Genomic DNA, 22,576 nt, shown 5'->3' on the forward strand with positions numbered 1-22,576 from the left:
GCTCATTCATATTCAGAGATTCCTGTAACTATGGACCTTTCCCTTTAAACTTTAATGTCTTAGATTATTGAAGTCCCACTCTTCGTGGAAACTCATTAAAGTTTGTCCTAAATTAGGGTAAGAATTCAGTCTTTCAGTGCAAGCTTTCGTCTTTCACATGTTTATAGTCTAAAATGTGACATTAGCTGTCGTGTCTCTTGAGTTCTGACACTAAATGTTGAGCTCCTTTGGCTTTATGCTCGTACAGTTCAGCCCTACTCGGCCACCAAAGTTTGTGGTTGTTGTAAAACGCATCACGATTAGTATAAACGATCATATATGATTGCTCAAACTGCTGAAAAGCCCACATCCTTTTTATAAGATTAATTGGACACAATTGAAAGTGGCTTTGTCATAAGGCTATAAGTTATTGTCCGTCCGTGCAGGCTATAACCTCACATTCACTTCTATGGTCACTTTAGATTCACCAGTTTACCCAAAGCTTTGCATCACTTTGGACTGTGGGAGGAAGCCGGAGTACCCTGAGAGACGCACAAAAACCCAGGATCTGCTGTCATGTTTATACTAATAAACCTCTCTTCCTTTGAAGTGACCTGCGTAAGTTCAAAGAAGCCAAGAAGCAATTTGACAAAGTGAGCGAGGAAAAGGAGACGGCGCTGATCAAGAATGCCCAAGCTCCCCGTAACAAGCAGCACGAGGTGGAGGAGGCCACCAACATCCTCACTGCCACGCGCAAGTGCTTCCGGCACATTGTTCTCGACTACGTCTTACAGGTACAGCCCGCTGGATGTTGAATGACAGCAAGGGATGCACTGACATGTGGCCTACTGTGCATTTTAAATAGCAGTAACAGGGTTTTATGCTTACACGTAGGATGATCTAAAAAAAGAAATGCGGTGCTATTTCAGGGAGATTTTGACTTGAAACTGAGGCAGTTTTCAGTCAGACTATATTTATATATAGCAACAGATTGCTGACATTCAGCTTTTAAGTATGGATCTCAAAAAAGCTGAGGTGCACGCTGTCATGTTCAGAATTTGGATGAGAACTTATTATTCAGCATTTAATTAAAAAATGCTATTTTTGCACAGGAATGCTGCGTTTGATTCTGTTTTATCCAAAGTGAACAAAAAAAAGTACTCAGAAAGAGGTTTAATAACCTGGTTAGTCGGAAAAGTTTCTTCAGTTTCCAAAATCAGTTTTTGAATTAATGTTGTTCGTCTCCTTTTGCTCGTTTTCTTTCTCATTTTCTCTGTCAAAGCCACTTAGATATTTTCTGCTGTAACCTTACTCAGTGCTTTTGTGCCATTGAATGCATCAGCTCTGCTCTCAGCCACAGCAGTGCTGATGAATGCTTTGTGGTTTCTGATAAGGCAGCTGGCGGCCCTGTTATTGAATCTCCCTCCCAAAAGAACAGACAATGCTGTATGGGCACCCTTCACTCCTTGAGCAAATGAGATGGTGAATTGAAACCAAACTGGAGGTTTTAATATAGGTTTGGCAGTCTGCTCCAGTGGCCCACTCTATAATCACCATCTCATAAAAAAAAGAGTCCTGGCTGTGAGAAACGAGTCTGGTTTTTATCTCGCTTTTTAGTGTGCTTATAGGAAATCTATAAGCTAGCAGCTAGCTCAGCTGATTTTTAAATGGGTCTCCATTAAAGTTTCACATTTGGACAGTGCTGTCAGCACTTTAAAAACTAACTTCTGCAGCGGTGCTTGCAGGAAACATTTGAGACAGACTTTAACTTTATTTTATTTTTTGTGCTTTTTAGTTTATTTTTTTCATCTTTGTGGCATTTGTGCTTGATTATACAGTACGCAGTTTATAGTGACATGCAAGATGGTAGCGGGAGAGGAAAATATATGAGTGAGGTTGTAAGCCAGACTCGCATTCACGGCGTTTTAAGAGTGAAGCATGTCTCTTTTACTATGCTGTGCCACGTAGAGCTGCAGCATAAAATATTAAACTTCAGGGATTTCCTGGCTCACTGATGGTGAAGTGTGCTGCTAGTCTGGAAAAATGGAAAAGCATCTCGCTCAGTAACCCACCCCCGTATGTTACCACTTCTATTGTTTTCACCACTATTAGAGATAAGTGAAAGTTGTTTGTGCGTAAAAACTTGACAAACCAAACGTGACAAATTGAAATGTTACATTCCCACAAGTTTGCAATTGCTGCAGCTTTACAAACCAATTTCCAAATAACTGCTCTGATAGTTTGCTTGCGGCTGTAGTGTTGACACTATATTGCACACTGAGAGTTAAATAACCATCGTTTAGAGGTGCTGCTTTGGTCAAAGCTACTAATTGACTGTAATCGAGAAGGAGGGGGGCTTGTAAAAGTCGCGATGCGTCAACTGTTGTGGTTTGGGGATGGAAAAAAATAAGCTTCCTCCCCAGGATGGGAGTTAACATCTGTGTATAAACACAAGTGTGGTTAGAGTCGCTTGAGAAAATTGCCTTAAAACCTGCAGCCATGAAATTACTGCTGACCATAAAAGACATTTCCTTTACTTTTATTCTCCGGGGTATTGAAGCATGGTGAGCCTGTTTTCACTACACAAACAAAAAGGGGCCGCTGGACTTAGGTTAATTCAGAAGTATGAAGCGAAGTGTGGGATTACTTCTGAAGCTGGCCTTCCACCACAACACATCCCTGCTCTGCAGCATTAAGCTATGAGAAAATCCAAGGCCAGAGGAGGACGGCGGTAATTAGTCTGGACGAATGGCAGAGCCTTCTTCACAAACATTCACACACAGAAGGAGACGGAGAGACAGGAGGCGATGAGGCAAAGATGAAAAGTGAGACAGGCTTCAACCCACATCCCTAAACACGAGGCAGAGGGCTCCCTCTGGTGCTGGCATAATGAAACGCTGCCTATTAATGCTGAGGGAGATGGTGCGATTTTATCCAGCCTCAGTAGTAGTCATTTCACGCCTGTCAGCTTTCTTTGATTTTTCTCAGGCACTTCTTTTTGTTTCATCTCCACCAGCTCGTCTCATTTTCTGTTCTGTCTCACGCTCTTTAAGTCTTTCCCCCCCATCTCCACTCCACTTTTTACTCTCTCTCTGCATTTTTCTGTCAGATACCGCATTGTCCCAGATATTTTCTCATAATAATCCCTACTTCTCACTGTTTTGGTTTTTATGAACTTTCAGATAAACGTGCTACAGTCCAAGAGAAGGTCGGAGATCCTAAAATCAGTAAGTTTACTCGTTCTCTCAAATGAAATGAGCTTTCTGTTCTGGGTCGTTCACTCTCAGTTCATCAACTGCCTCCCACATGACCAGATTTGCCTGGAAAAATTCAAATAGGAAGATTCATGTTGGGAAAATGACTCATCAAAATCCCAAATGTTACATGTAATATTAACAGAAACCTGCTCTGAGTGAAAGGAGCAAGACAGATGAAAATGTGTTTTCATGTGTAAGCTTCATTATCATTAAATAAACTCTCAGTCCCCTGACTGTACACTTTTGGTTTTTTCAGGCCTCCTAATCTGCTGTCAGAGATCAGACAAATACATCCAAATATTCCTGTGTTAACTCATTATAGTCCTTAGTTCTTAGAGCCATAAGATGAGATATTCGGCCTAAATGATTTCGAAGGACTGAGCTCAGATAGTTTTCTAGATAATGAAAATTTAAAATGCCTCCTTTAGCTCTTTCCCTCCATTATTTGAGGACCTCTCCTGCACTCTTAACGATGAGATTTAACACCTCGAGATATATCAATAAAGCTGGTGTTTGATGACTATTAGTATAGAGTCCGGGTTTTTCCAAGGGTAGCCCTGGTAAGCTGTAGAGAGAAATCACAGCCAGTCGTTGTGTTTTGAAGCAGGCTTGAAACAGAAACTGCTCAGTTCAGAAAAGAGAAACCATGATTACTCCTACTTGGTGTTCAAGGGAGAGTTAAAAAATGATGCTGGAAAGCTGTAGGATGTGACACGGGTGTTTTTAGACAAAGGATTTTAAGGGACCTTTTACAGTAGGGAAATTTTGCATGCTTCCTATTAAGAATGAGCTTTTTCCAGTAGAAAGACAAACCTGTGATGGTCACTTGGGGTTTTTTTCTGTTTAAATTTGATGAATGGAGATGGAAAGACCCTTCTTCCTCTTAAGTGTTTTAATAAACACGTTGTTGTTGTTTTTTTATAGATGCTGTCCTTCATGTACGCCCATCTGACGTTTTTCCACCAAGGTTATGACCTCTTCAGTGAACTGCAGCCTCTTATGAAACAGCTGGGAGGGCAGGTACAGGCTACACTCTGCACACACATGCACCCATAATTAGGGTTGGTGTGTTCCTACGTTACCTGTATCCAAATATAAAAATCTTCCAGGACTTTCAGACACTGATGGATCCAAACACACAGCCACAGTTAAAAAGGCGCTCATATTTGTACATAAATATATCTATCTGCCGTTGTTCCCTTTTGTTCCTTCGTACGTACAGCTCGCTGCTATTTTGGTTTTATTCTTTCTAGTTTGATGCTCTGCATAAAACGAATCCACTGCAGTGCTCGTCGCTCAGCCACGCCTGTTGATTAATTGGAAGATATCGTAAACTCGTGATGTTATTTTTAGAAGAGCAGCAGAATAATTGCTTTCCAAGTTTACATAACAGTGCACTGTAAAGAGTAAACGCTTTATATTATGAGGGAAAGACTAATATTTACATTATTTTTTTTCTGTTCAGTTTTTCTGCATGCGGTCCTGCATTTACATTTTTATGATTGGCGTTAATTGGCTAAAGTGAAACTGGTGCTTAAAGAAACAGGTTTGCTTGTCTTTCTTTTTCCATTAGAGCAGGTGTGGGGAACTCCAGGCCTCGAGGGCCGGTGTCTTCCAGGTTTTAGATCAACACACCTGAATCAAATGATTAGTTCATTACCAAGCCTCTGGAGATGTTGCAACACTTTACTCTGAAACTCATCTCTTCACATTGTTGTCATGCTCATCTGCTTTGTTGTCACCTTTCATTTTAACTTGTGTGTGTGTGTATTTTTAAACTAGTATTTCTGGTAATGACAATGCGAAAATGCTGGCATCTGCCCAACCATAAGTTCAGCTGCAAATTGAGGTCGCCACTCTTCTCCCTCTGTGTTTGTGTTTCTATCTCGTCCGTGTATATGTGTGGGTTTGTGTGTACTGCAGTACTTTCGTCAACTCAGTTTCCACCCTCGTGTGTGTCTGTGTGCATCCTCTCATAAACAAAGCCCTTCCTCTGAGCCTGAATGTTACTTGAAGATTGTAATCACAGTGAAGCTTTTACATTTAGCGGGAATGAGGAAGAAGGTTGTGAGCTGGAATGGGTTTTCCCACAGTTGGACTCGGAGGGTTGACAGTCAGCTGAGTGAAAGAAGCAGGGCTGTGGAATATATAGGCTGTTTGCTCAGAGGCTGAAGCAGCAGACCAGGACCAGGACCAAGGAGAAAGGAGTGCAGTTACAAGAGGCAGAGCAGTAGAGAAAAGAGGAGCTTGTTGAACGTATAGCCAAACTGTGAAAGAAGGAAATGCAGTGTGGATTTTTTGGGGGACTTTTTTGACAGCCAGATCTGAGGAGCCCATTCAGCAGCTCTTAATTGGGTTGGAGAGAAGCGTGTGGTTTCTTACCCTTGTGTTCTGAAGTTGGAAAATTCTCATTGACAGAAAAAAAGAAGAGAGAGAAGCGAAGGAAGGCTGGACCTCTTTGAAAAGCAGATTTTAGGAAAGGATAAGAGGCAGAGTGTAATCTTCTTGAAGCTAAATGTGACTGAAGAAGCACAGAAAGGCATGGACTCGAAAGACCGACGGAGAGAGAAGAGAGTGTTGTGTGAGGAAAAGGGGAAAAAAGGACAGAACTGAAAAAGACCCTGAAGAGGGAGGGGGGAAAGAGACAGAGGGTTTGTTTTCAAGTGGATGAACAAGTAAGAGCTTAACTGTGCTGTGGAATACAAGCCTGTCGTGCTGAATTTGGGGCAGCACAAACCAGAAGGAGAGGAAGATCAAAGGCCGTGCTAAAGAAAGCAGCGGCCGTGGACGGTGCATTATACCTCCATCATGAAGCTGAAGAAGGTGGAGAGGCTGTGCAGGGAGGTGTGGAGGAGCTGCCAACAGGTCTGATAATATGACGCGATGCTTCTAAACTATGAGAAAGTCATCAAGAGTGCGAGTAAATTATTAGAAAGATGAATAAACCCTGAGCTGGAGTAAAAGCAGCTTACCTGGAAACGTTTAGAAACTTAAAAAAATGAAAAATGGAACAACAGAGGAGGATGAAAACCAAAGACTTAAATACTTATTGAAAATGTGAGCTGGTGTGTAGACAGTAGCTTCACAGGGAGGTGAAATCAAGATCACATGACTTAGAGTTTGAATTGATATTGCTGATGTTCTCTTTTTGTTGGCTTCGGTTGACAGCTCACAGTGATTCGTGTCAAACATGCCGCTTTTCCACCGCTAGTTGAAACCGTAATGCTGCTTCTAGACATAAATGTACTGCTGACTTCATGTTTCCGTGACACAGAGCCTCAGGATCAAACACACGTGAGCTTAATGCTCATTCAGAAAGATGTTTCATATCGTTTCCATGAATCACAGACGTTGTCATTGCCGCTACATGTCAGGAGTGATTTAATCTGACGGCTGTGGTCCGTAAATGACGAACTGATGTTAGTAGAGACAAACGTTTGTCTCGGCCTGAGAAGATAAGATGTTAAAGGCAATATGAGTCACTGTCACAAAATGTGAGGAGAGCTACGCACAGAAGCATCTTTGAAAATAAAGACAGGCCTCGATAGATGGCATGAGCTCCAGGCGGACCGGACTAGTTGTTGCAGAGGCAACAGGGAAAACATTTCCCATCTGTGTTATCAGCCTGCTGCTCAGCCATCCACCCATTTCCTCTCTGAGCACAACAAAACACGCAGCTCCCTCAAAGCGTCTCTGAAACTGTGTGATAGTAACACGTTTGTGTGTATTTTGTAAAAGAAACCACACGTTTATTATACTCTGCTTTAAGAAAGGAAACAAATGTATGAATTTCCATCTAGTTTATTGATACAAAGCAGAAAATTGCTGCAAAATTTGCTTGATGAAACTTTGAACCCCGCTCGCCCTTAAATCGGTGCCCTGCAATCACATACTGAATCTTTTGTTTTTGAGGCTGGTGATGCCAATTTAGGTCACGTTGCGGCGACAGACTATAAAGACGCACAGAGCAGAATTTCAGTGCTGCAAGGCAAACTGGCATATTTTCGGCATCACCCAGTGACCTCCAGAGCTTCACTGAAGCCTTTAAGAAAAAGAAAAAAATGTTTCTTCCTTCACAGCTCAAAAGATTTTTTGTTTTCCTCTCCACATGTGTCGGTTGCTCACAGGGACAAAGAGAATTAATCATCTCCCGTCTAATTTCTCCTCAGAGGAGTACATTTTGGTTAGAGGAGAAAAAGCATGTTTCTCTCGGTCTGGCCCGTGGAAAGTGGCGTTAGCATCATCAACGCACGCATGCTCACGCGACCTTTTAGGTGCAGTTTAAAGATGTGGTGGCACTGGATCATTCATTCCTTAACTCGAAATAAATAGATATTTTTCTTAATTAGTGTTTAGTTTTGTCATTTTGAATGAAACGCTTGTCACCGGTCGGCTCGGTGTGCTTGGCTTACTGGTTGTTCTGTCTCTTGCAGTTGGACCAGCTGGTGGTGGATGCTGCCAAAGAGAAGAGGGACATGGAGCAGAAGCACTCCACCATCCAACAAAAGGTGCGAACACACTCAAAATCTGGTGTTATTTATTTATTTATTTTGTTCCCTCAATTTTGTGCAAAAATGTTTGCAGCACTTGCTCACGAAAATAACCTTCAATCCACAGAACACCATAATTAGCTGCACTAATGTGAATGAAAAGCACGAATGACAAGTGAAGGCGTCCAGGCTTATTCTCAGGGTAACTTATGTACAAATATGAACATTTGGGGGAAATGTATCAAAACACTTTGAGGTAGAGCCCTGTGATCGAGCGGTTACACTTACCTCTTGCCCTTTACAGCTCTAATAGGCCTGCTGCGAATCTTGGTCAGTAAAATGGTTAGATTGGATTTATAATTGGAGTTGGAGTCAATTTAAAAAAAGTGAATTCTTCCCAAAACAACTTTAATATGCTGGTTTATTTATAGAAACATGTTTATCATTTGAATGAATGGAGGTAGGACTCCACCCTCAGGTGTAAGGTGATCCCTGTGGAGCATCTAAGCCACACACCCGTGCAATATTGATAGCTTACGGAAACCCATTTCCAAACAAACAAGGTTTGGTTTCGGCGTCTCTGTCCAGAGTCATGCTTTTCATATTTCTCCTATAATTTGTTAATTTGGCAAAAGTAAAGATAAGCTTCTCAAATGAGATCTTTTTTTATTTTTAAACTCTTTATCTTTTAATCCTAGTATTTTTCTTGTTATTTGAAAGCATTTCCGATAGCAGAGTACAAACCCACAGCAGACAAAAACCTCGACAGGATGTGGGTTGTTATATTACATTATGTGGTGGCAGTAAATTTGCTCTTAACTTTAATTGAACATCCCACAGCATCATTAACTCCAGACTGCCTGTGTCCTTACCCAGCTGTTGTTTGCTGGGCTTCTGTTCATTTGTCTGCCTGTCAGTGACCTTCGTTTCAGTCTCTGCATGTGCGAAGCTTCTTCTGCCCCGTCTTTCATTTGACATCCTTTTTTTTCCATCTTTCCTTTTGTCCCCTCAGTCTCATTATTTATCCTTGTTTCCTGTTTTACCCAGTCACTGATGGTACGTGTGCCAGCTCCCGCCTGTCCTTGAGCACCTATCCCCCACTTCACCTCCCTCAATTTATCTAGATGCTCTTTTTATGCGGTCTGGCTCCCACCCTGCTCTCTTGTCTGGCTGTACGTGGACACTCCTAACCAACTGTCTCTTCTTTTCTTGTGCTTCTACTCTTTTTTTCCTCCTCTTCTCTTCTTCTACTCCCTCCAGGCTGCACTGCAGGTAAGCAGTGTTTCTCTTCATTTTTCCTGCACTGTGCGTTTTTGTAATCTTCAGCTCACATCGTTTTAGTGAAAATAGCTTTTTTTGACAACATGCACATGATTTTGTCATCCTGAATAAGGTTCTGTTATTTGCAGAGTGTAGTACACTTGTATGAAGTAAAGCGCACTGATAAAAGCCACTATATCTTTAGAGAACCTCTAGAGCTGGTATTTCTTTATTAAATATCCCTAACATGACATTAGTCTGATAAGATAGGCCACTGTACTTAAATCAAATATAGGCCTGACTTGACGCTTGTTGATCTGCTGTTGCAGGAGTCAGATCTATGGGATTAAGAAGTTGAGTAGTAGTTCTGACTTTCACACCCGCGCTTCACTTTTTGCTCCCCAACTTTGTTAAAACCAGACATTTACTCAGGAGTTAAAATAGGTTTTTTTTGGTGAATTGAATTATGTGTTTGATGTCTGCCAAAGAAAATGAGTCGTTGCTACTGGTAACTGCCTTTTATCTCAGTTGAAATCCTTTCCCATCATTATGTGTGGAAGGAGGCTTCAGTCCTCAGGGGGGTCCTGAGGTTGTGCTTATGATACTTCCTTTCTGCTAATGTGTGCATAACTCGAAGCACTGACACCTCAGTGCATGTTTCAGTAGCTACATGAAAGCTTGAGATGGGCTGAAGATGTCTGTTTTATCTCATAGAGTGAGCAAATAACAAGTGACTGCAGTTGTAACAGCTGTGCAAGAAACGCCTACACTCAGCCGGCATTTACAGAAGACGTTTATTTATTTATTGGTTGCAGTTCATGTTAAAGGGTCAAATGCTACAGATATTCAGTTTGCCTGAAAGACTGGCTACTTTATTTACACACACCCAAGGGAGATGAAAGAGCGAGGGGAAAAGCTGAGCGCACTGAGTGTTAAACTGTAGTCACTATAAATGTTTGATGCTCGAACTCCTCTGCGTGGTCCACTTGATTATTCTAACCCAGCAGTCACAAGAGCCACACACACAGACACACACAGACACACTGGTGACCTTCACTTAAAGGAGGAGCAGCAGAGGCTGTGACGGAGGTTTTGATAGACGCACAGCCACAGGAGAGGAGGTGGCGAGGGTTTGTTGACGAGACAGGCCACACTGCTTCAGGTAGCTTCTGTTGTTGGGATGCTGCACAGAGACGCGCGTAAGCAAACACACATTCAAATTGATTTGTGTGCAATAATCTGGGGAAAATGAGGATTTTCAGTCGCTTTCACTACGTTTGGTATCTGGTGAGTGCATCCGATAAGAACTTGTAAAGCATGTGTTTGTGTCTGTGGCTTCTTACACTTACATCCGTGACCGATTCTTCTGTGTTAGCATTAGCAAAAGCAATGTTCTTCTCTCTGTGTGTCGTTCTCTCGCTGTGTGTTTGTGTGTGGTGTTTTAGGAGGTGACAGAGCTCCACTTTTTACCAGACTACAGCAACTTTTGCGCTTGGAGGTCGACCTCTGTACGTAGAGTCAATGCATCGATTCTCGGCCTTTCATCTCCTCCCCTGCATGCGTTGCAGGACCTCATTACAGTGTTTATCTGCATCTCTGTCTGTTTTCTTACTCTGAAGTGCAGCACATGCATTAGTGTTGCTAATGCAGCTCGTTTCATTCTGATGTGTCATCGTTATTGTCAGTGTCTGCGTCACTGAAGTCTTCTGGTTTAATGCCGGGGTTTTTTCTTTTCTACATATTTGTTTTGCGGTTTTTCATAACTTTTTTTTTCTTTACTTCTTAGATAATATATTTAAAATCAGGAACTAAGAACAAGCGCCTATGAGCTTTGTTTCAGCCACTACCTGTTTTTAGGTTTATGTCATGGGTTTGACGATACTTTCCCAAGCTGAAGTGGTCACGTCAGGTTTCTCAACCAGTAGTTGAAACCAAGAACTGGAAAGTTTTTCACGTGACAGCAGCAGCTGAAACTCTGTCATTCTTTAATAGTAACATTTGTAGCATTTGTTTGATGTGTGGGTGACGGCCACCACACATCAAGCTGAAATTAGGGGCCGCTGTTTCTAGTGTTTGAAGTTTAAAGAATAATTGTTAAAAGTTATGGGACTTAAATTTTGTCCCACCTTCAGGAAGACGGGGATTTATTAATGCCTGGACTTTCCATTGTGTCCCTAATCAGAAACTAAACGCAGACACGTTTTGTTCCCCTTGTGCACAAAAATAACTCGACTCATTCCAGTGTATGTCGTGCTGGAAAATTGTGCTTGCCAGTGTGTTTGTGTGTGTGCATGTGTGCATATCCTTTCGGTACAACATGGAATAGGACATATTTTTCATGGGTTACATCTACATCTCTGGGCTGTAACAGGGGTTGTACATTCAGGAAGTTACCATGAGAGACTCGTGGATCATTCAGTGTTTGCTCCTGAAAATCCCAGATGTTCCTTGAAAAAAATCCAGAGGAATGAATCAGATTTAGTAGGATTTTTTTTTTTTTTAAATTTTCTGGTCCCTGCTGTCATTAGTTTAATCATATAAATGTTTCAGAGGAAGGAATAACGGCAGATTTTAGATGTTTTTCCTGCAGCAATTTTTTGAGGAGCCAAAATTCCCTTATTTAGAAAACTGCTTGAGCTAGGTGCTTCAGATATTTTAGAGTAATATCTGATACTGTGAATCTATGAATATGGACTCTCAGGAGTTTACCAAAAGTTAATGTAGAATGAAGTCTCTGACAGCAGATTTGAAGCCCTGTAGAAACCACAATCTTGCAGGTCAGGCATAGATATTTTGTTGATAGCTTTACATAATTTTATAATATTCATAATATTCTTTAAACATTCCAAATCAGGTAAATGGTTTCACAGATATTAATGGCTATAGCAATTTTACTTATTTAATTACATGACAACTAAATGAGGTGAACCTGTGTATGCTTAGAATGGCTTAAGACAATGAAAAGAGGAAATATAATAAAACAAAGCAAAACAAAATAACAGAAAACACCTGATTGTACCCTGTGTGAACTAAAGGGTTATATTATATTATTTTTATTTTATTAAAGCTGGAATATGGAAGCAAAAATGGGTATTTTTTTAGAAAAAAAACAGATTACTACACTCACAAGTTTTCATGGTCTTTACTTTTATTTTCTCCAGTATAAATTTACTTGTGTATGTTTGGCACCCCGACGTTCATCCCTTTGTTGTTTGTTTTTGTTTTTTTAATGAGACTAATTAACTAATGATATTAGGAAACTGAAATGTTAAATAATTCCTATAAAGAAGTGTTTCTCTGGAAATGCATCTGACACATCTGCGATGGTCAGGTGACATTTGATAACTGCTGAAATGACCCACTGTGTCAACACTTTCCAGCATTATCATGGTGCTGTAGCTTTGTGCTGTATTTTTGTAATGTAATGTTTTGTCACAACCCCAAACCCAGATTTAGGTATGTAAGGGGAAAAAAAAAAACATTTTAAAGTTGCTTAACAACTCGTACAGAAAAAAAAAAAAAAAATAAATAAATAAATATATATACATATATATATATATATATATATATATATATATATATATATATATATATATATATATATATATATATATATATATATATATATATACACACACTTACTTTCAAAACAGATAAGAAAGACTTCAACTAGCTTCAACTAAGCTTCAACTAGCTTGAGAGCCGATGACTGCTTTTCTAATGCAGGTTGAATGAGTTAAGTCTGAGTTACAAAAAAGACTGTGGATCTTTCTAGAAGGACAACAGAGAGGATGAGTCCCCAGCTCACCACAGTAACAGATCTTGATGTATCAAGCTGTAATTGATTTTGGAGACGGTGACACCTGATGTAAAATGAGTCCACACACACACACACACACACACACACGCACGCGCATGCTTCTGGTGTCCGGTGTCACCTGAAGCTGAGAAAGCTGGGAGGGTGTTAGGAGTGTGGCAGCTGCTCTGGTAGTTAAAGCCAGACTGAGAGGGCAGTCACATGACAACACGTACGACTGAGAGTCAATCAGAGATGGGATGCATGACAGGTTGTTTTTTTTTCCTGCGTTACACGTTGAAGAGCAGTGCGTCACTACTGCTGTAAGAAGCTATGCAATAAAAGCTTCATAACACCACGTTTATTGCTTTGTATACTTCTGCGTGTCTCCAGTATTTTAAATAACAAATGTTGGTTTGCCTTGTTGCTGGATTTTTGTTAATTGTTAACAAATACGGTGTATCTCGACACACTTTTTTTTCACTTAGGTTTCTTTCTCAAGCATTACATTACATTGCATTGGTAGCTATAGATTATAGACGCTGTGGCTGCTGTTTGTCTTTCCTGGTTCGCGAATCGTCAGTCAGGTCAGCGGGGCCGTGACACTCACTTAGCTTATACAGATAAACCCTGATATAGATAAACAAGAGGAACTCACCAGCATCAGAAGATTTAATGTGTTTTTTCCTGTTTTAATTCAGTTGTTTGCTTTCCTCTCTTCCTTCCTTATTATTTTTCAGGATTTCTCGAATGACGACACAAAGCTGGAGTACAATGTGGATACAGACAACGGCATCGCCATGGAGGGTTATCTGTTTAAGAGGGCCAGCAATGCCTTCAAGACATGGAATAGGTATAATGTATAGAGTTTATTTTGAAGTGGTTCCTTTGGACTGATTGCAGAGTTTTATATACTTTGATATCCTAGGAAAAGCTTCAAGTGCATTTTAAGAATGATTATTAATCACAGACGCAGAGTAAAGCTAGCTAAGATTCACAGGAAGTGTTAATAATTTGGAAGAATTTCCATTCATCTTGTCATCTTTGTGTTTTAATTCCTGTAAATCAACACAAATGAAATCGAGAACATACAGACTCAAGTTTTTGCTTCCTCTTGACCATTTTTTCCCCAAGTGGATATAAACATGTTATGAATCAAACCAACATATACTTTTGCAGAATACCATAGTTTGTCTTTGTGTGTGTTGTGTTCACATGCCTTAGGATTACTCTCTCTCATCCACATCAGAAGATATCAAAGCGTCTTATTTTAGGAGCATCACTTGCATGTGACTTTATCTTCTAATAAACTTGTGATCTTCTTTCAGGCGCTGGTTCACCATCCAAAACAATCAGCTGGTTTACCAGAAGAAATTTAAGGTATGTCAAGTGACTTTCTGCACGGCCACCATGACAGTCATGCACGCGTTTGACTTCCAGCACAAACATCTCTCTGTGTATTTTTAACTGGACGACACAGCTGTGCGCCTGGTTTCTGTGTGTTTGATAGAAAGAGCTCACAATAAAGTCCTCTTATATACTGGAAAAGTTTAGTTGTTTTTTTAAATGAATCTCTACTTTATGTACATTTATCCTTGTCAGAATATGAAAACTCTCCAACCACACAGGTTTAGAGACAAGTCTGCAACCACAGGTTGCTAGGGAAAAAAATCTTTTCAATGACCAGTTGGAGAGCGGTTGCTGGATGTTGCTAATGAAATTGATCAGAAAGAGGGTGCTGCACCAAAAACTAGTCACTGAGCTTTAGCAAACCGAGGAAGAGTCGTGCTTCTGTAAACATGCTGGGTGCAGCTGTGAGACACAACTTTTATTTTGAAGGCTTACAGTCTCAAAGTTTCACTGCTGCTCAGTGAAGAGTTGGTGCATGTGTGCAGACAGGTCAGTGTGCTAGCTACCAAGGCAATTGCAAGGAAGGTTTCAGCGCAGCACCATATACCTCCATGCAGCTGTTTTCACCTGGTGACTGCCAGCAACCACTCTCCAATCAGCAAATTTGTCCTTAGCAGCCTGTGGTTGCCAGGTGTTTGCCGACCGGCCTCGAGGCTTGTGTCACAGAGGCCTAACATTTAGTTTTGTCCCAGATTATAGTACCAAAGTCAAAAGAGCAAGAGCAGTTGGGGCTTTGTTACATACTCTGCGCTTTGCATCATGCTACAACAAAATAACCCCAACTGTAATTATTATTAGTGCGACAGAACTTGTCACTACCAACTTAATAAAAATGTTAAGGAAACTGGACAATATAGTTCTGCGAACAATAACCTTTGTGGTAAAAGAAGTGGGCGCCTGTTGCTGGATGTAAGTCCCTCTGCTGTGCCTGCAGGACAACCCTACAGTGGTGGTAGAAGACCTGAGGCTATGCACAGTCAAGCACTGCGAGGACATAGAGCGTCGCTTCTGTTTTGAAGTCGTGTCACCCACCAAGTAGGTTTGAGTCAGTGACGTTACGCCCTCTGTCAGCTTAATGAGCACATGAGTATTTTTAAAAAGGTGGCAAGGTGGAGCACCAGCCTACCCGCCTTCTGGTGCCGACACTCCTGCTCTGAGCCGACAGCAGCTGTGTGACGCTTGTCTGCCCCCACAGGAGCTGTATGATGCAGGCAGACTCCGAGAAGCTGCGACAGGCTTGGATCAAAGCTGTCCAGAACAGCATCGCCACCGCCTTCCGCGACAAGGGAGATGACAGTGAGGTAAAAACCCACACATACACCAGAAAGCCAAGATACAAAGTCTTTTGACTCAAAACTAATGTGGCAGGATTTCTATTAATTTTGCAACACTTATTTGTGTAGATTTATGCAAATAACAGAGTTTTTCATTGACTGTTTGCTTCTTGCATTTTTTCCCCTGAAGATCAATTTTTATTTACTCATTTTAATACGTCTGCTTTGTCCTTTATTTTTGTCTGTGCGCCTTCCCCGTTTCTTTCCTGTCAGAAGCTGGATAGGAAGTCGTCCACATCAACAGGGAGCCTGGACTCTGGAGGGGAGCCAAAGGAGAGATCACTGAAAGGAGAGAGTGCCCTGCAGAAAGTCCTGGCCATCCCAGGCAATGTTTGCTGCTGCGACTGTGGGCAGCCGGAGCCCCGCTGGGCCAGCATCAACCTGGGCATCACCCTGTGTATACAGTGCTCTGGCATCCACAGGTACAATGCTATATTTTCATAAGCAAATCCTTATAACAGCTCTTTGATTATTGCTGTGAGCAACTTCTTACATAAAGATGAAGCAAAACATAACAAAGGATTAAAGGAAAATATCAAATTCTTAAGTAACCAACTTTTAATTGCTTAGAAAATTTAAAGAAGTTAAAAAAGAAGAAAACCTGGACATTTCTGGAACATTTTATTTATTTGTCTACCACACTGCAGGAATGCAGTTCATTAAGAGTTCATGTTAGGTCTGTGAAAACTAGAAGTTATGCAAAGTATGTTGGCTCCAGTATATAAAATCCTCCGTCGGGATCACAGATGTCTTCAGGGGTTTCTGAACTGTAAACTCACTGGTGTGTGAACTGAGATGTTGTGATAACCTTTAATTATTTTCCTGGGTAAATGTAATTAAAGTTTAATATAGATAAAAAGCGTCAGGTCGCTTCCCACGCTTTCACGGTACAGCATTGATCATCAAGGATACCAACCCAAAAATACACTGGGCCTTTTTGCAATTTTCCTGATTTGTGTGAATTTAGTAAGATTGTTAGAGGACACATCAAAAACAATTTTTTCCTTTCCCACTACGTGCATTTGTATATTTCACAGACAGTGGGACTGTGTTGTCTGTAAATCTGTTCTCTCCATACTGTGCATGGGTTTTTGTGAGTGAACATGTGAGACCACAGTTTTCACCACAAAGCTAAAACAAAAACATTTTATCGCTTTCACAATTTAAAGTACACAGAGCTGACACTGTCTTGCTTTTTTTCCTGCTTCTGCCACCTACAGGAGTCTGGGAGTGCATTTCTCCAAGGTTCGTTCTTTGACTTTGGACACTTGGGAACCAGAACTGCTAAAGGTGAGTAAGAAGAAGGTTTACAAACAAATGCACATGAATGGTCTGCCTTGGTTACACACACAGTTTTTATTTTGTTATCACTCTGCCTTTTAATAAAATCCATTAAGGATCAGGAAGATATGGCTGGAGTAACATTAGTCCACTGATGTTAATCTACATGTTTTCCAGTTAATGTGTGAACTGGGCAACAAAGTAATCAACCAGATCTATGAAGCTCGGCGAGAGGAGCTTGGAGCAAGAAAACCACAGCCGGGAGATCCGAGGTACCGAGTTACAAGAGAGCATGCTTGTAATTTCAGACCAAAAAATTGCTTTTGTAACCTATTTTGTTTCCTAGTAAATTGTACTTATGACTCACTGACGGCCAACTTTCATTTTCACTTCATTCATAAATGAAATGTTTTTCTGGTTCGCTCACAGGCACGAGGTCGAGGCCTACATCAAAGCCAAGTATGTGGATCGTCGATTTGTACGCCGGCCGTCAGACGAGGAGCTTCGCAGCAAAGTGGTCTCTCTGAGCAAACAGGAGAAGAGGCTGAGCGGCAACTCTGAGCACATGCCACCAAAAGCGCCTCCACCCACACCAAAACTTCGACCTGGTTCGAATGCTTCAGGGCAGTCAGGTCAGTTCAAAGTAAATGAGAAACACAGCTTTAAACCGACAGTTAGCTTCGCTGCAAGCCTCGGGATTCGAACTGTTAGTGGATCATTGCCTCCAAAACATATTTTGTAATATTTTTTTATACTTTTTTTTTTTTTTTTTAACATGTTGTTGTTTTCTTTTTCATTTAAATGTATCTTTATCTTTTAATTTGTTTCTTTTTATAGCACCCAAACAAAATTAATTAATCTGATTTCAGAGTTTGGTTGTTTCTCCCTCAGAATCAGAACTTTCTCCAGTAAAAACAAACAAACTAAATAAATACATCACACGAAGAAGGATTTGCTCGTGCGACGCTTCCTACCATGAAGAAGTGTCCACCCATCGGCATACTGCATGTTCTTTGTGAATAGCGTATGTCTCGGCTCTCTTTGCCTCCCATTGCTTTCCGTAGAGTCTGTCTCTTCCAGCGTCAGCCGAGCCAGTAGTCTAACTGTCTGTGCTTCCACCCTGCTTTTCCCCTTTCCCTAAATCTCTCTGTCCTTTCCTCCCCCTCTGGCTGTTCTGTGCTTCCGAACTAACCCCTGCCCTGACTGCCTCTCCCTATAACCCCACCCTGCCACTCAATTTACACCCTTCGCTCTCCAAACTCCCATCATCCCTTGCGTAGCTGCTGCCAGTGGTGCCGAGGCCCGCCGGGACTCTCTCTTCTGTCCTGACGAGCTTGACTCGCTCTTCTCCTACTTTGACACCTCCTCCAAGCTCAGGAGCAGTAAGTACTGAATGCTTAGTGTTTCGCTTGCTTTCCATCCCCTGTGTCCATTTGAAGTCACGGCGTTGGGCTGAGGACTAACAACTCTTCATCCTCCTCATTTCCTTCTTCATACGGACCGTGCTAATGAGCCATCCAGTCACGTTTTCCGTATTGCATTTTTTCTTTTGGACTGAGGGGTGGGGAGTGTTTCTCACACATGGTTTTGTTTAGTGTGTTGGTATTTTCGCATATATCTGTGTCATATTTTTGGTTTTTAGGGACCTGGAATTTAAGGTGAAGGCGGGGATCTGTCATCCGGTTCTCTTTCTCTTCCCACACTGTCGGCACCTTGAGTAAAAAATATTAGGAACACCTGCTGTTTCTGTTAATCAGGCTGAAATAAGTTTGAGAGGCCGAACACATTGATTGGCTACAAACAAGCTCTGATAAGAGTTACTTTCCACTGCCAGAAACAAGCAGCAGTAGCAGAGTGCTCCTTTTATTTCATACGCTCAGCAAATATCTTCACGTTCTTCTACAAGCAGTGACTCAGACTCTGTTTTACAGTAAAAAGTGCAGACAGCGGCATCCAGAACAGTGCTGATGGGAGCAGGGAGATGCTGGCCACCACCCCCTCCAATGACAGCCTGGCAGATGCAGGTAAGACGCACTCACCTCTGTTCTCTTCTGTGCTGAGACGCTGAGATTCTGAGAGAGAAATAGGGCATTATGCAATCATACATGCTTTGTGTTGTAAGGCGTGTTGTAGAAGGTATAGTATTTTTCAGTTAGAAGGAAAATTTCTTTGACTTCGCTCACACCCATCTTCTCATTTTCAGAACCCGCTGAGACTCCACCCATGCCCATGCCCGCCACACTGCCTCCTCCGTCACCCTGTAAGGAGATGGTTTTCTATGAACCCAAGGAGTACAGCCCGGGTCTTCAGCTCTACTGGGCGTCCTGCGCCCGCAGCCTGCCGGACATGGCAGAGGCGCTAGCCCACGGAGCCGAGGTCAACTGGGTCAATACGGAGGAGGAAAAGAGGACCCCGCTGATCATGGCAGTGCAGGGGGTCAGTATGGCTACAGTAATTCAGCTTGGTACGATACATCGCTAAACTCAGTGGTCGGCAGATTTAAAACCTTTTCACCAGTTTTATGTCACACAGGTGGATGAAATAAAGTGTTGCCTGTCTTCGATGTCTGCGTCAAGTTTCAGCCAAATAATAAACTCGTAGCTTTTTCCTCTCGGTCGTAAAAGGCTCCTCTGCCTGCAGAGTGGGCGGGATTGGGGGTTGCGATTTACTAAATATCTACTTGATAATCTGTGAGGAGTTAGAATCTCACTGAACATCGATCTTAAGGTCAAGCTTTATGAATATCTTGTACGATAACTCAAGAAGGAAGTCACCTAGAAATTGGATATTAATGCCATACATGCATCGACTAGGAGCCTGCAGGGTAGCAGTGATGAACGCCAGTATTATCTAAAAATTACAGAGACGTTCTTATTTACTCGAGCATTTGACTTCATGGAAACGATATCACACCTGTTTAGTTTAATCCAGCTTTCCTTTAGTTTGGGTTTGAGACATTTGCAGATACTAATATCTATACTCCTCCATATTTACCTGTTAAAAGCATAGTGTGTGAATTAAAACAAATCTAGACCTAATGTGTTGTGCTTCTTGAAAGAAAGGCATGTGTCATTATAAACACCTGTAAATTTCAGGGGTCTCTGGTCACCTGTGAGTTTCTGCTCCAAAATGCAGCGAATGTGAACCAACAGGACGCTCAGGGCCGAGGACCCCTCCATCATGCCACCATGCTGGGACACACGGGGTTTGTTTCCACTTCTCCCCACCTTTATTACTACAAATGCAACGCGGATTATGTTTTACACTAAAAAAAACAACAACTTGCATTTCCGTTGCAGGCAAGTGTGTTTATTCTTGAAACGAGGAGCGAATCAAAACGCTACAGACATTGAGGAGAAAACACCGCTGTCCATAGCGGTGGAGGCGGCCAACGCAGACATTGTCACCCTGTGAGTGTCGTGGTACTAATCTTAGATTACAGAGTGGATTGAGATGTGCTGTTACCTTTAATTCCCTGTTTCTTTATTCGCTCCCCAGGTTGCGACTAGCCAAGATGAACGAGGAGATGCGGGAGGCGGAGGGGCCCTACAGCCAGTCAGGTCAATATAACTCCAACAGCCCCACCGAGATGCAGTACAGGAAGTGCATGCAGGAGTTTATTAGTTTGCAGCTGGATGAATCTGAATAACCAGCCGCTGCGTGTTGAGCCAACGACGCCTAGGAAACATAAAGTGTCGGAGTTGGGGTCAGCTGACTTAAAAGAGCACCACCCCCAATCATCCATTCTCAGGGGTATTGTTAAAAATTTGGGCGATTTCTTTATTGAGAGGAATTTAATCCACTGGCCTTTAAGTGAGCTGAGCCTAACTCTGCCAGCTGTGCTCGTGTGTCCTGCTGTTACAACTTCCTGCCAGGTGCTCCACCAGCTCTGCACCTTGTCCCTCAGCGGCAGGGTTAAAGCCATCGACTCTGGGCAGTATTAGTTTTTGTTCCAAACTGGAACATCCACCTTTTCCATTTAAGTGACTGTTACTCATGTCAAGTTACTGATAGCACAAAAATATTTTTCCTCGGTTTTAGAGGTGATTAGAAGGTAGGTTTTTGTTTTGTTTTGATTAAAGTAATTGTTATTTTTAAATTCCTGTTGTGTTTCTGCCAGCAGTCACAGTATCTTTGCAAAAAAAAAAAAAAGTATATATATATATAAATAAATAAATCTGCCCAGTAACTGCCACCAGTATCCAGTGACACTCAGACCTCAGAGGGAGGGCAGTTTCTACTACAGTATCTGGCAATAATCAAGACTTTTTGAATGATGCTTTTTAAAATCGTCGTGAGAGGCGTGTCTGTAATCTTTTTTCCTTTCCAACTGACCTTTCAGAAGTCATTTATGCACCTTCCTGTTAATGGTTATGCAACTGCTGTACCTTTTCCCATGACTGTATGGTTCTTATTTGAAGTCTTAACTGCTTGTCAAGTCCTGTTTACTTATTTAATGACGCATCTTTCTGGTGTTACATGACAGATGTTTTTAGAGCAGTTTTCTTTTATAGAGATGACTCTAGTAAGTCTAGGTATTCTTACTGTACATGCTGTAAATGATGTTTTTAGAGTGACTCTGGTTGCACAGCAGTAAGTGCCATGAGGACTCTTGTGTTCGCATACTTTTCTTTTGAGTGTCTTGGTTGTAGTGTGCTTGCTCATTGCCCATAATCATGGGAAATCCAGAATTGTAAGACAAAAGGACTTTTAGAGCCCTTGCACTAATCGTCCTGAATGTTAGTGGATTTGAAGGTGGTACATTTCAAGCAGCAATAGTGCAATAGTCTAGAAACGTATCCACATGTAACCATGTATAGCTTTTGATCGCCTGCTTGTCCTGGCTTATATTCACGTTAATCATTATGGGAGCTTTATTATTTAAAAAAAAAAAAACAAGCAAAGAAACTGTAAAACAATCTAGGTTTTCAAAATGAATGTAGACGGAGAGGAAGGTGAGGTTTGCTGACAGGCAATGAATGATTGAACTGTACCCCAGTTTCATCCCACATCGTCTCTCTCATGTTGCCCCGACTGCTCGGAGGGCGCCAAAGCACTTTGATGAAACGGTCACTGAAAGAGCAGCGCCCCCTGCTGCAGGCAGAGCGTCAATGCAACGTTTCTAATCGCTGATTTGTGTGGATGTCCCTGGATGTTAGAGATCTGGTGTTTAGTAGTTCTCTATGAAATGTTTGTGTGCGATTGTGGAGCAAAAGGATTTATTCATTTGTGTGTGCTGACACACAGGAAGAGGAGGGCTGAGCTCATTTCTTCTCGAAGAACGGAGCGTTTACACTAAGGGCGAAATGCACAGCTGGAGGAAGATGCACTGTTAGTAGCTGTTTGGACCTTACAACAAATAACTAGAAGTTCTTTTGTCTTGTTGTTGTTTATTTAATGGTTATTGATAGAGACTGATTTAGAAACTGCTGCTGATGCCGAACAGGTCAGCAGCAGGTTTGTTAGCAGTGATTGTAAGAGGATGTTTGTGTTGAGCAGAAAAGGAGATTTAAAAACATGTTTGGTACTCCAGCGCCTCTTCATCAGCACCCTCCAATCAGCTGATGAGTGCTGAGAGTGATGAGGGATATTCAGGGTTAATGAATGTGAGGGAGAGGTGACCTCATCAGTCCTCTGTTCCTTTTCTTTTCTCTTTAAAAGAAGTTCTCTTGACTCGAGTGTTTGAAGTGCAGAGCCGTGGTTCTCGGTTTAATATTTCTTGGCATTTAAATGATTTTTTAAAATAATTTTACGATGTTTTTAAATACT

At 41.7% G+C, this 22,576-nt stretch overlaps 1 protein-coding gene across 2 annotated transcripts in view; it reads left to right on the top strand.

Annotated features, from left to right (window-relative positions):
- The window catches only part of LOC146692958 (arf-GAP with coiled-coil, ANK repeat and PH domain-containing protein 2-like), a 49,661-nt gene that overhangs the window by 21,584 nt on the left and 5,501 nt on the right, over positions 1-22,576 (top strand). Inside the window, exons 6-23 of one of the 2 annotated variants that reach the window (XM_085433249.1) lie at positions 590-773; positions 3,162-3,206; positions 4,161-4,256; positions 7,670-7,744; positions 13,523-13,635; positions 14,111-14,162; positions 15,127-15,227; positions 15,388-15,493; positions 15,740-15,948; positions 16,747-16,816; positions 16,985-17,079; positions 17,237-17,439; positions 18,088-18,189; positions 18,739-18,831; positions 19,011-19,243; positions 19,903-20,012; positions 20,107-20,217; positions 20,306-20,367. In XM_085433249.1, the coding sequence (XP_085289375.1) occupies positions 590-773; positions 3,162-3,206; positions 4,161-4,256; positions 7,670-7,744; positions 13,523-13,635; positions 14,111-14,162; positions 15,127-15,227; positions 15,388-15,493; positions 15,740-15,948; positions 16,747-16,816; positions 16,985-17,079; positions 17,237-17,439; positions 18,088-18,189; positions 18,739-18,831; positions 19,011-19,243; positions 19,903-20,012; positions 20,107-20,217; positions 20,306-20,367 (2,060 nt within the window). Of the gene's footprint in view, positions 1-589; positions 774-3,161; positions 3,207-4,160; positions 4,257-7,669; positions 7,745-13,522; positions 13,636-14,110; positions 14,163-15,126; positions 15,228-15,387; positions 15,494-15,739; positions 15,949-16,746; positions 16,817-16,984; positions 17,080-17,236; positions 17,440-18,087; positions 18,190-18,738; positions 18,832-19,010; positions 19,244-19,902; positions 20,013-20,106; positions 20,218-20,305; positions 20,986-22,576 lie in introns of those variants that run through there. The other variant, XM_085433248.1, reaches the window with a different exon arrangement.

This window comes from Copadichromis virginalis, linkage group LG15 (genome assembly GCF_057382275.1).
Source record: "Copadichromis virginalis isolate Kocher_CV1m ecotype Utaka linkage group LG15, C_Virginalis_male_GT1.1, whole genome shotgun sequence".
In the NCBI taxonomy this organism is placed as follows: domain Eukaryota; kingdom Metazoa; phylum Chordata; class Actinopteri; order Cichliformes; family Cichlidae; genus Copadichromis; species Copadichromis virginalis.